The sequence below is a fragment of the Buceros rhinoceros genome, unplaced genomic scaffold (genome assembly GCF_000710305.1).
Source record: "Buceros rhinoceros silvestris isolate BGI_N320 unplaced genomic scaffold, ASM71030v1 scaffold34529, whole genome shotgun sequence".
Taxonomy (NCBI): domain Eukaryota; kingdom Metazoa; phylum Chordata; class Aves; order Bucerotiformes; family Bucerotidae; genus Buceros; species Buceros rhinoceros.
The window spans coordinates 1-12,636 of NW_010430346.1; the positions used below are offsets into that span (position 1 = coordinate 1).

General features: G+C 37.7%; 1 protein-coding gene across 1 annotated transcript; it reads left to right on the forward strand.

The window, feature by feature from the left end:
- Positions 1 to 912: 912 nt before the first annotated feature.
- On the forward strand, positions 913 to 9,211 carry LOC104499499 (serine/threonine-protein kinase 32B-like). The gene is made up of 6 exons (XM_010143009.1): positions 913 to 1,022; positions 1,740 to 1,797; positions 2,504 to 2,620; positions 3,722 to 3,847; positions 8,160 to 8,291; positions 9,143 to 9,211. The coding sequence occupies exons 1-6, from the start codon at positions 913 to 915 to the stop codon at positions 9,209 to 9,211; spliced, it is 612 nt and encodes a 203-aa protein (XP_010141311.1).
- Positions 9,212 to 12,636: the final 3,425 nt, after the last annotated feature.

Consider the following 12,636-nt stretch of genomic DNA (forward strand, 5'->3'; position numbering starts at 1 on the left):
ATATATATCTATCTCACTTTGCTGAACTTCCAAGGCTAGTCACAAAAGATACCTAGTCACGTTAATAAATGAAAAATTATATAGCATGGTATCCATCTGCCAAGATACAGTCTTTCCTGAATAAGACTATCTGGCTATAGATAATGCAAAGTTGAGACTGAATCAAAATATTTTTTAAAATAAAAACATTGCCATCTGTCCAGGCTCCAGTCAACAAAGCCAGCTGCTTGTTTTCTTCTGAAGAGCGGCTCTTGCCCACTGAGCAAGCCAGAAAGTGTCTTGGCATCCCATGCCTTTGTATGGACTAGGAAAAGATATATTTTCCTGAATTGTATCTCTAAATTTTTCTGGTCTAGACAAGGCCTAAACTGTCAGTAGTGAAGACAAGAGAAGTAGCTGAGGGTTGAGGAAATGTGCTTAACAGAAGGCATGTTGGTGCCTGCAATATCCATGGGCTCCGAAGCTCCATCTGCTCCAACAGGCCCGTGCAGATGGCTGCAAAGTAGCAGCTTGCACATACAAGGCTGCAAGCTAAACCTGAGGCAGGCAGTTCCCTTCCTCCTCCTTGCTCCCATGACATTCTGTTCAGCAGTGAGAAGTGACCCCCACGCAGCAGAGCAGAGGGGTGGGCGCTTGGTGGGAAAACAGGCAGATATGGCACTGGGCAGAGCCACCTGGAGACACACCTTTCTCCAGTTGGTGCATGGGGCATGCTAGCGCATGGGGAAGGCAGGAGGGAAGGGAGGAAGGCGCATTAGGAATGAGAAGCATCAGAAGCTGTGATCATTTTCCACCTCTGAGCTGTGAGTAGTGAATGCCACTGCCTGTCTGAATTCAACAGGAGCTAGAGTAAAAATTGGTTGCTTTTTACTGAGCTGAATTTTTGTTTTTATTTGCCTCTACTGCTACGAGATGGAAGAGTCTTCAGAGGAGGCTCAGGATGCTCAAGGCATTACAGCTCTCTACTGCCAGACAGCCAGAGCAATGCCTTGCTGGAAACTGGGCTCTAGCTTCTGCATCTGGTACAGAGCTGTCTGGACCATTTTTTGGTTATCCACAGCAGTGCTTTCATTCTTGGGGTGTTGCAGGCACATTTATCTCCTTAGTCAATTACTAACAAAAGACTTAACAAGAAAAAAGTAAATTCGTAAAGCTTTGCATCAAACACTGATCTTTTTCCCCAAGTGCATGAAATTAAACTGCATGATGCAAAACATGACACATGTCAGTCTGTTCCTAAGCTACAGACAGCTGCTAAAATATTGTAATAACTGTATATACCATAGCCTCAACAGAGACAAAGTGAAGGGAAGAGAGAGTAGGTGGAATTCTTGGATTCTGACTTTCACAGCAGTGTAAATAGTTTACAACAAACTTGGGTAAAATGTCATGAACAAAAGCAAACTAGATTATTTCTCCTTTGTTTTGAAAAATAAAATGGAATGGTTCTGACCCTCAAGTGTTCTGAATAGCTGAAAAATATGAGAGACACAGGTGTGAAGGACCTCAACAGACCAAGCTTATAGTGGACATTCCTTTGGGTTTTTATAGTTCAAATTAACTAACAACAATATTAAAAATCTCTGAAAATCTTGGAAAATTCAGTAAGACTGCAGAATGCTAATCTTTAAAATAGGTTTTTTAAGGGCTTTTCTGGTGAGGAAAAAGTAATGTGCAGAAACATCCTTAACAGAAAAAAAATTCTCAATTTTTATTCTCACTTTTTACTTCTTTGAAAGGTTCTTATTCCTTAAAGTTGCTATTTTTAGAGCTAAGTCACCATTTCCAGCAGTTGGTGTAAATTCTGGTTCTTTGAGCATATTGGTCGCATCATTATATCAAATCTAAATCAGCAGTAAGTTACTTCTTGACAACAGACAGAACGTTAAGCTTTCATTTTTAACAGCTGTTTTATGGCAGCTTTACCACAGGTAGGGAAAATCATGTGATAGACTATTTCAAATGGCAGTTTTGAACCTGATTCAAGAAAATTATATATTTGGAGCATGCATTTAGGTCCTGTTGAATTCAGATGGACATGATATAGCTAACTGACAGCAGACTAACAGAATGTGAATCAAACCAAAAATATTTAAGTAATATTTAAGTAATCCTCAGTAAAATCACGATGACAGTCTCCCTTCAGCCACTTCCATTTTTGTCAGTGTAGATCACAAGTACATTCTAGCACTACGAGTAAAGAACAGTAAATAATCCATATCTCGCATAGAATGCCCCGGGAACAAAATTATTCAGCCATCTCATTTGAACTGATACTTCTTTTCATGAGAGAAAAATTTGCAGAGGAAATGTATCTATGAGTAATTACATGCATTATGATCAAAGAAAAGCATACACGCAAAGAAGGATTAGCCTCAAAATTGTTATGTTTTGGTGGTTTTGATATTTCCAGCATAAACAATACTGAGCACAGGAAAATGTGGATTGTCTACACTCTTTAAGACATTCTTGCTGACTTGATATTAATTTATCTTTATCCTAGAGGCCCTATGAAATTCATTCAGCCACCCCCATTGATGAGATACTGAACATGTTCAAGATAGAAAGAGTTCACTACTCATCTGCATGGTGCAAGGGCATGATAGCATTACTGAAAAAGGTAAGAAAGCACAAACACCTTCATCCTCCATCCTTTCTTCTCTACCAGAAGTTCCTCCAACAACACAGAGGCATCAGGCAAGTGCACATACTGGGAAGTCAAAATTTCAAAGATAAGAAAGCAGTGCTTATTCCTAGATTTTTCTGGTGCAATATTTTCACTTGAGAAGCTGGAGGATTCTTAGGCTTAGACTCAGGCTTTTCATGGCCTCAAAGAAATAGGAATCTAATATTTTTGTCTGCTTTAAAACTGATTCACTAGTGATAGCAAGACTTTGGGAATCAGTGTATCTCCGTGCCTCAGCCCCATTCTCTCCAGCCCTAGTTGTGCATGTGGGGAGGGAAGGAAGGACCACTCTGCCTTCTGAATTCCTGCCACAGTTTCCAGCCAGAGAGCTTAGAAATGAAAAGGGCTGTATCTCTCCCTGTCCCATGTTGCTATAGTTGCATCAACAAAAGTTGAGCCACTTTGCCGTAAATGTCACTAAATTACAAGAGAGGGTTCTTTCTGAATGCATTATGACCCTGGAACTCTCTTTCTCTCTCAAATCCAAGTTATTTGTTTAATTTTCTGGCCATGCTGCAAGGCTCATCTGTCATTTTTAGGTGTTTCAGACCACCAGTACTGATATTGGAGCAGGAAATGTTTGTGACTGTGTGAATAAAGCAATACAAGATAAATTTCCTTTACAGCACTGAACAATCTATTTTTTATAGATGGAGCAATGAGGTGGTTCATTTTAGTCGCTACCAGGATGCTCAGTGTAACTGTCTCTTCCAATAATTAAATATGAAATAGAAGTCGTTAGATGGCATTGAACTATGATGTCACTTCGACTCTTGTGTATTTGTAAACAGACTTTTGTTACTAATACATTTATACACTTCATGCCTGCAAAAGGCTTCTGGTGGCAATAAAATTATATTCATATCCTATAAGTTATAACTTCTCTTTTTTAGATTGGAACTTCTAGGAGCTGTTAGAAGATCCCCTAGCCATTTTCTTACTCAGAATTTTGTACCATACATTTTATGCATGTGATATATTTACTCTTTTGTGTGACATCCAGTCCCTTAGAAAATGCCTTGTTCTCGATCACAGCTCCTCACTAAGGACCCAGAGTGCCGTCTTTCAAGCCTTGCAGACATCCAAAGCTCTCCATACCTAGCTGATGTCAACTGGGATGCTGTACTAGAGAAAGCTGTGACCCCAGGCTTTGTTCCTAACGTAAGTCAATATTCTGAGTGAACTGAGTTTGCAAGTCCTGACTTTAATTATCACTGCTGTTTCACTTGTTTACATTTGCATTTATTGCTCTTCAGTGATTTACTTCTCACAGAAGCTTTGCTTTGGATTCTACTTTCATTTACTCAGTCACAGCTAAGGGAAAATTTGGACCATTTCATTAGATCACAACAAAAACTAATTAACCTTGATTCACTTTTTGTTCCCTTTCAAATAAAGAACTTTTTCCAGTCTTTTCATTTCAGCTGTTAAATGATTGTCAGAGTTAACTCTGAGCCAAATACTAAGAAGATTGCCGAAGCTCTGAAAGTTGGGCATCTGAATAACATTTGCAAGATTTTTTTAACATCCCAGTGTGCAGTTCTTTTTTCACTTAAAAAATACTGTTCCAAAAGAGCGACCTATTTCCTTTGTGACCATTTCCTACATCAAAACATTCAGATTCAGTGAGGGAATCTGGTGGTTTCATTTTTTACTGTGGTTCCATTTTGTTAGCATTTTCTGGATATTTCCATTTTGATTATTTGTAAGTTGAATGGATTTGAGGGCCATGAACAAAAAGCAGTGACTGTGCTGTTAACATGCTTCTCCACTTTGTTCAGTCATCTTGCACTGTAATTCTTCTCCAAACTATACATTTGCAGCATACTGAGGTTTTTTTATATTTTTTTATATTCATATTCTTTGTTTACACAACTCTAAATAAAGATAAGGAAGGTGGAATAGTTAGACACTGTCTTCATCCACGTGCACATTAGAGTTCTTGCTAAATCTGGTGGGAACAGGATGCAGCCCTGCAGATGCTGAGGGCAAGAGGGCATTTCCTAATGGAGCAAAGGTGGCTTGCCCAGACAGTGCTAGCAGTGTTTGCTGGGCTTCTTGGCATCTGACCGAAGCCTTTCCTGGAAGCAACATCCTGAAGGAGAAGAAAGCTATGGGTGGGCAAGCAGGGCTTTCCTCAGGGAGCTTGGGTGAGAAACAGGAATGCAACAGATAACTAGCACAACAGTTGAAGAGAAAGAAAAGCCCCTCTTAGGCACTTCAGAGCAATGTTCACCAGAGATGAAATTCCTTCCTTTCCCATTGTAACACAATGGTAGTGCAAGATGAAAGCTTGAGAGATGAATGCGATATCTACCAAAACAAGGCCCTGGCCCTTCCCTCGTACTCAACATCCCTGCGGCTGCAATAACTGCTATGCCATGCCTGGTCATTCTCCTGTGCTCTCTCAGGTTGTTACCCTAACCAAAGAACTTGCAGAACAAAGCTCCTCACTGGCCTGGTGGACTGTGAACTCCATTCTCCAGGGTGGGTTGGATCTACAAGATGAATGGAAATTGCTTTTCCTCTTTTCCTTTTTTTCAAGTTAGAGCAGGTCTCTGAGACATCATAGGTGTGGGCTGACTCCTTCTCAGTCAAAACTCAACAGATTATTCATACCTTCTATTCCTAGCTGATAATTAAAACCTCAACCATCAGCATGCAGGAAACTTCACAACCCTGCTTTGTATTTTAAAAGAGGGATCCAGTTCGCTGTACCCAAAGGTATAGCGTACATGGGGATTCAGGAGAGTCCCAGGCTCTGCAAAGCCCAGTCTTGCCTAGGTACATGTCTCAGGACTTAAATTCAAGAGAGAGGACTTGAACCTGCTTCAGCAAAACTGTCTATTGAGACCTGCCTATGGCAAGTCTGTTCTCTGCTCCTGCTCCCTCCAGAGTTTTCCTTTCCATACATATCTCCTTTGCCTCCTCTTTGCTCCCACTCAAGCTGGGAGGGCCATACCCTCCATCTTAACTCTTCTCCTGAGGATTGGACTCAAGCCGGCTTTTGCTCGGGAGCCTATAGTCAACTAATGCAATGCGTGCCACCCTGCTAAGCCTGCCTCCGAGGCAGGGAGGTTTGGCAGTCTGGCTGTACTAACAGGACCTAATAAAGGGACTGCTAGTTTTCCACATCCAGCTGGCTTATGCCCAGCCTACCCAGAGTGGGAGCACAAGAAGTGTGTGATGATCTGCATCTGGCCACAGATGAGTAATCCTAACTCTTTAATTCACAGTTCTCATGTGGCTGTTTGCTTCTTTCCACCTGGATTTAAGTTATTTATCCATGTTTACTGCTGAAAGAAAGAGTATAACTAAGTTCCCTGACTTCTTAAGGATGGTGGAAACAGTATTTTTGAACATAATTGCAGAAGCAGATGAGGAATCTATGTGTCTGATACTGCTCTATTAGCCAAGTGGCCTCTCTGGGTGATGTTGACAAGGGCGAACATGATGGAGACTGAGACAGAAGAAAGTCCTCTTGAAATACTTTGAATTGTCTGCCATTAAACTTTTGTCCAATGACAGCTATTCTTTTCACATTTGGATTCATCTTACTCGTATTTTAGTGGGAATCTATAATACTGAAGGGGAATCCATAGTATTAGTGAAATCTCTAATATTGAAGGCAAAATAATATTCTATATTTAAAAGGAAATAGGATTTAAAAGTTTGGTGTTTTTTTTAATGTAATCAGGTTAATCTGAAAGTCCCATTACAAGTTCTACCAGACACTTCAGGACACTTCAGAAAACAGTGGGAAGGTGAGAGTCAAAGAGTCTTTTTTAGTACAATGCTTCTTTCTATAGCAAACTTTAGTGTTTCATGAGACCAGGCTGGGCCAGACATTTCCCAAGAACTTTTCTCTCTGTTGTACCAGCAAAACCTTCACTGATTAACTGGGGCCACACAACAAAATATTTCTTGGTTTTTAGACTTTGGTGAGAGGGTGAATTAGGGCCAACATACTGTGATCTGGGGAGAGTTTTCTAATTAGAGAGACTAATAACTTTTTGACAGCTTGCTGTTACTGTCAGGAGCTTGTCTGTCTTCTGCGGGCAAGAGGGCATGCTGGAGGCATGTGGTAGAAAGGTCCATCATCTCATTTATCCCTGTGTAGTTTGATTCCGTAAACGTCATTCTTCTTTAACTACTACATGTATTTCTTTATGGTTTAGCTAGTTTCTCTATATTCAGCTTGGAAAAATAAATTGCTAGTAATTTTTTTGTGTTAAATATTTAATAAAGAAAGGAAGAAATTATTGACATGTAGTTTGCTTTCATTTTTAAAGCTTCAGAATTGATCTAATTTTTAAGTCTTAAAAATATCCATGTTCAAGAAAAGAACTTGTATTGATCAAATGTAACTATTTATTTATATATAAATAAATAGATATTAATAAGCTATAAACCACCATTAATAAAAACCAAATAAATTTTACTGAACATTTCAAATTGCTTGCAAATTTTTTTGAAATGCTTTGAGGGAATGAGAAGAAGAAAGGAGCTCATGTTATTCTGATTACAGGAGTAGCAAAATACTTATCCACTAATCAGAATGCCAAGTAGTGACTTTTAAAAAATGTATTTGGTTCAGGTGAACCATAGATTTTTCTGGCCATACCCTAGCTCTTACCCCTAAGAAAGAGAGGAACAGTTCATCCCAAATTTTGCCATGAGATGGCTTTACTTCATTAATGAATAGAATAATAAAAAAAACCCAACAAACAAAAGCCTCAAGGGATAACTATATAAAATTTATGCTGAAAAGATCAGAAAGAATCAAAACTGTGAAAAGAATTGAGGAATAATCTGAAAAGCATCAAGGAAGGAAGTGACCATATAGAAACGATGTTTCCAATCATCCTTCTTAAAAAATAACTTCCTGATACAACAAGGAATCTTGAGATTTCATTTGAGCACAACAAATTAACATAAAAATGGAGGATTCCAAATATTTAAATAATGTAGTTGATGGGTAAGAAGAAGCATAATAGAGTCATGTTTTGATATAAACATGGCTAACCAAAAAAGGCCTGCTCCTTCCTTTGTTATCATGGACAGGAGCTAGATACCTCCACCTCCAACCCTTCAGAAAACCAGATTTTAACATGTAAGGTCTTAGAGGTACTTCCCATATCTCCTGCACTAGTACTGTCGCCATTTTTGTTCTACAGCACTAACCAACATCCTGAGGAAGTCCCCAGGCCAGATTAATCTGGGTTGACATAATTGTAGGTGTATGCATGTATAGAACTAGGAAGAGGAGTGAACTCTCTATAATAGTTTTATGATACTGTTTTTATCTCACCTCCCTTGTTTAAACTTCAAGCATGACTCCAGGCCTAAAATTATTTCATTTTACAGATGTGGTTGGGAAGCTGCATCATTATGAATGCTGTTAGCACTTGCCAGGCAAACTAAACAAACATAATGATCCTTCAAAGAGTAACTTTGAATCCTTTTGTACCAGAAAGGAAGACTGAACTGTGATCCTACATTTGAACTTGAAGAAATGATTTTAGAGTCCAAGCCTCTCCATAAAAAGAAAAAGCGACTTGCCAAAAATAAATCCAAAGATGGAGCTAAGGAAACCTGCCCACTGGTAAGTTGGGGACTGTAGCTGCAGTTTCAGTTACATTCTCTAATGGACAAAATCAATTTTAAGTTCAGTTTTATCATCTCTGAAAGCAGACTTGAACTCTATATCTGTCATTTTACGCAGTGGCATTTCAGTTACATTCTCTAATGGACAAAATCAATTTTAAGTTCAGTTTTATCATCTCTGAAAGCAGACTTGAACTCTATATCTGTCATTTTACGTATAGCATAAGCCATCTTCAAAACAAGATGAAAAGCAACCGTTTATTTCAGTCAAATAGTAACAGCATGTTTAAGTTGTAATCATTTTAAAGCTTCTCATAGATGCTCATCTGAAGCATGAAAAAGTGTTGCCAGTGGGCTTCCCACAAGTGGGCAGATAGTTACATGGAGTATTTATCCACTGCTAGTACCAAAAATTAAGTTAAAAGCTTGTTATTTATCAATGTTTTAAAGCTGTCTCTTGCAGTCTTGACTAACGTGTCCTATGCAGAAAGACTCATTGTATAAACAGTCTAAATATCTGAGAACATAAAGAAATAATCATTTCCCAGGATTTTCATTTCAGTGCGTTTTTATAAATTCTGCCGCTACTTCTAATGGTTTTAAATGCTCATAAAAGCTGTTCTTATAGCTATCAGATGTAAAAATCCTCAGGAAGTTTTTGTGGGAAACATCTTTCAAAAGAAATAAAGAACAATTGTGCTATTACAGCCCACTTTCAAAGAGTCTTCAAAACACCTTTTGATGGTATTCATTCATAAGACTTTTTGTTCAATATTGTTTCTGTTATTGTGATTTCTGTCTACGATTTTGAATCTTTTTAAATCACCCTATTCATGCTGTTTTTTAAAGAATGTACACCTGCAGCAGTGCTTGGAAACTGTTAGGAAAGAGTTCATCATATTCAACAGAGAGAAGTAAGTGCATTTTTTAATGCTGTTTAACATTCACTACTGAAATTAATTTGAGAACTTTTTTCCCTCCCAGTGTAAGAAAAAGTCATTAATGATCACAGCAGCCGGGGCTAAAGGGCTGGATTTCCATTGATTTCTTCCTCTTACAGTCTCTGGTGTGATGGTTTAGTAGTTCTTCTGACTCTGAAAGCAAGCAGAAGTTCTTGTGGAAGTATGTTAGAGAGGTAAGGTAAATCATTAACACTCTCCAGAGAAATTGTTAGCAATTAAGCAAATGGAATACAATACAAGCAACTGCTTTTTCACAACTTGAACAAAAGCAAGGGAAGTGACAACTCATGAAATTTTAATGATGTGAACTGCAGCATTCTGATTTGGAAACATTATTCATAAAAAGGCTATTTCAATTTCAGATATTTCAACAGAGCTAAATATTAAAACTGTATCAGACATGAAGCAAGTGCCTCATAGTCAGACAAAATTTATAGAAACACAAGTCTGAATTCCAAGGATGTCAGTATTCTTCCTGGTCCAATTAACACACTTTAGTTCACGTAGTTTACTGTGTTTGTGTTGCAACCAGTATGGACCCATTTGTACTAACGGATATAGCTTATAACTGGGGAGTTCTTTGTGTCTTTGGTCAAGTTATTGCATTTCATCCAAATACATTCAGTGGTTTTATCTGACCTAATTATATATGCAAGCCTTTCTAATGCAGTTATGAAATGTTAGAAATTAATTAAAAAGTTGTGACTATCTTCCTTAATGCTTACCATGCCAGTAATTATTGTCTTCTGTAATTAAAACTGGGAAAGGTATTATCATCTTTGCACAGCTGACATGATGTCATGAAGGAAATTAAGCTATGGATAATCCCATTATTCGTGTTCCAATCTGTGGGACATCTTTGTGCCCAATACTGACTGCTCACATCAACTAGAGCGAGGACTCACAAAGAAAAAGAAAGTCTGACAGATTCTTCACGTTATTTTGCAAGGTATCTAGCACAAGAAAGCCACATGTTAATGTAGGAGCCTTAAATGAGAAAAACCAGACCAAGCCAACTCATAAAAGGTTTTCAGAAGCGTCTTGGTGGACTTCTCTGAATTAATAAACTAGGGAATGCCTGAACTTTGTAGGAATTTTATTAACCCACAAAAATCAAAATGATTGAGATCGTAATAACAAGATTGGAAAAAGATTACATTGTTAAATCAACTGAATGTGTTTCCAAAAAAGTTGTTCATACAACTTGTTAATTTCCAGATATGACTCTTTCATCTACTGCAGTCATTTATCAAGGAATCCCAATACACAGCAGTTTTTGAAAGACAAAATAAAACATCAGATTTTGTAAAACACTTTCAAAATCCATTGTGTGTGCTCACTAGCATTGAAAAATTTCTTTCAGCATTATTTTACTGTGCTATTCTTAAATCTTTTTTTAGCAGTGCATAGGAAGGTTTTTTATTTGTTTCATATTGCACACCTACAGTAACAATAACTATAAAAGACACTGAGAGGCTTATGAAAGATCAAGGAGAAGTTTTAATGGAGTAGAAGTAAAATGGAAGCAAAAGATAAAACACGTGCACTTCATTCAGAACTGCATGTGTTTCAGTCATTGCTCGATTGGCTTTGACAAGGTAAAGGAAATATATTTTGTATATACCTACTTTGTCTAAAGTCAGATCACAATGATTCCTTGCTTAAATTGTATTAGAGCTGAAGAAGGACATGAAGAGACTTCTGTAATACTTTTCAAAGACAAAAATGTTATTAAGAGGGGAAGCATAGGCCAAACTTTTGAAGTGCAAAGTGAATTTAAGTTAATAGGAACAGACTAAGAGCAATGACAGACACAGATGTCATCATACTGGAGAGAAGAAGCTGCACAATATGTACCAGGGTAATTCATGCTGAGTTTCCTTAGACCTTTCTATGCCCTCAAGCGGGTATATACAGGCTGAGGCTGCGCTTACATGGATTTACAAAGCTATATTGCTGATCAAGATCTTAGGAACAGCTGCAGATGTTGAAAGACATGAACTGTTCCTATACATACAATATCCAATAATATGTGATAGTATGATTAGATGAGGCGAAAATCCCAAACAGGGCATTAAATCAGTCTCAGATTAATGCAGCCAGATGCTTTGATATTCCCCCATGTTCCTCTACATAGACTAGAATTGATATCATCTAGCTTACCTCCTTACATATTAATTATATCTAGCTACAAAAATCTTCTTTATATTGCGATTTAAGCCTTATGCTCAGTTTCCGTCAGAGATACAGAACACTACAGAAATCCAGAGAAAGCACGAATCAAAAAAATTCACCCATTTTTAACGGGAAAAGATTAGAAACCTCAAACTAAAAGGATCTCAGGAAGGATTTCCAACATTTATAATTAAACAACATAAAGTCATGTAGTGATGTGTAGCTAGAGTGCGATGTTAACTGTCCCAGTTCCATAACACCTTGCAATCCAACACTTGTAAATTAGCTGTTACGAAAACTAGAATGTGTCTCTTTTTCACTTTGTATCTTTCATCCTGTAACAGATACTGCGAATCTTGAAATATGCCACACTTACCTTCTTTCAAAGAAGTTCAGGAGAGTATAGAAACTCTTAGGTTGCAGATAAGGGTATGGGGGAAGTAGAGAAAAGGCTTAGTAGGCTAAAAAGAATAAAAAATTAAAAAAAAAATGAAGAGACTGAACTTCCTATTTTAAGTTAATGCCTGCAAAGACAGAATATGCACGTTTTTACTTTTCTGTTGCTTCTCCTAAGCAAGATGAGTGCATGAGGAAGACAGAGCCCATTTTAGCTAAGCCAAGCTTTCAAATACGTAGGCTCAGTTAAAAAGGCTGATGTTCTTCCAGATGGCTTGACCAGCAACATTCAGGTAACATACCTCCTTGGTTAGTCTCATATTGTCCTTGAATGCAGTTTATTTGGTTGGGCTGCAGTTTAACTATGTAGCTGATATATACTATTTGAAGTTATGAGATAGGATGAAAGATTTGAAGAAGTAAAAAGAAGTAGGATGTTGAATCCAGTCAGAGCACAAACTTGCACTGCAGAATGATAGAGAAGAAGTGTTTTGTTAAAGTAAGAATTAAGAAAGGATGGCTTTAAGCAGTGATATTAGCTGTTTTCTTTACATATTGTATTTAACAGTACAGGGCTTCCTGGACAAAGGGTAGTCGGAGATTATCAGCAATGGATAACAGAAGTTAGATTTGGATTTGTTAGATTATTTATGAAGAGTAATTTGTATACATTTATGTATTAAAAAAACCCAAAACACCTTTGTTAGTTTACTTGTAAAAAGTTATAAAAGTTAGTTTACTTATACACTACTGATCGCACAGCATCTTCTGTTGATAATATTCAGAATTTGCTGGGGAGATGAGCAGGAA

Excerpts from the sequence above, each read along its gene's own strand:
- LOC104499499 (XM_010143009.1), top strand. The coding sequence starts at position 913 with ATGGAAGAGTCTTCAGAGGAGGCTCAGGATGCTCAAGGCATTACAGCT. Across the intron at positions 1,023-1,739 it reads GGCTCTAGCTTCTGCATCTG|GTTCTTATTCCTTAAAGTTG; the intron begins GTACAGAGCTGT and ends CTTCTTTGAAAG. Across the intron at positions 1,798-2,503 it reads CACCATTTCCAGCAGTTGGT|AGGCCCTATGAAATTCATTC; the intron begins GTAAATTCTGGT and ends TCTTTATCCTAG.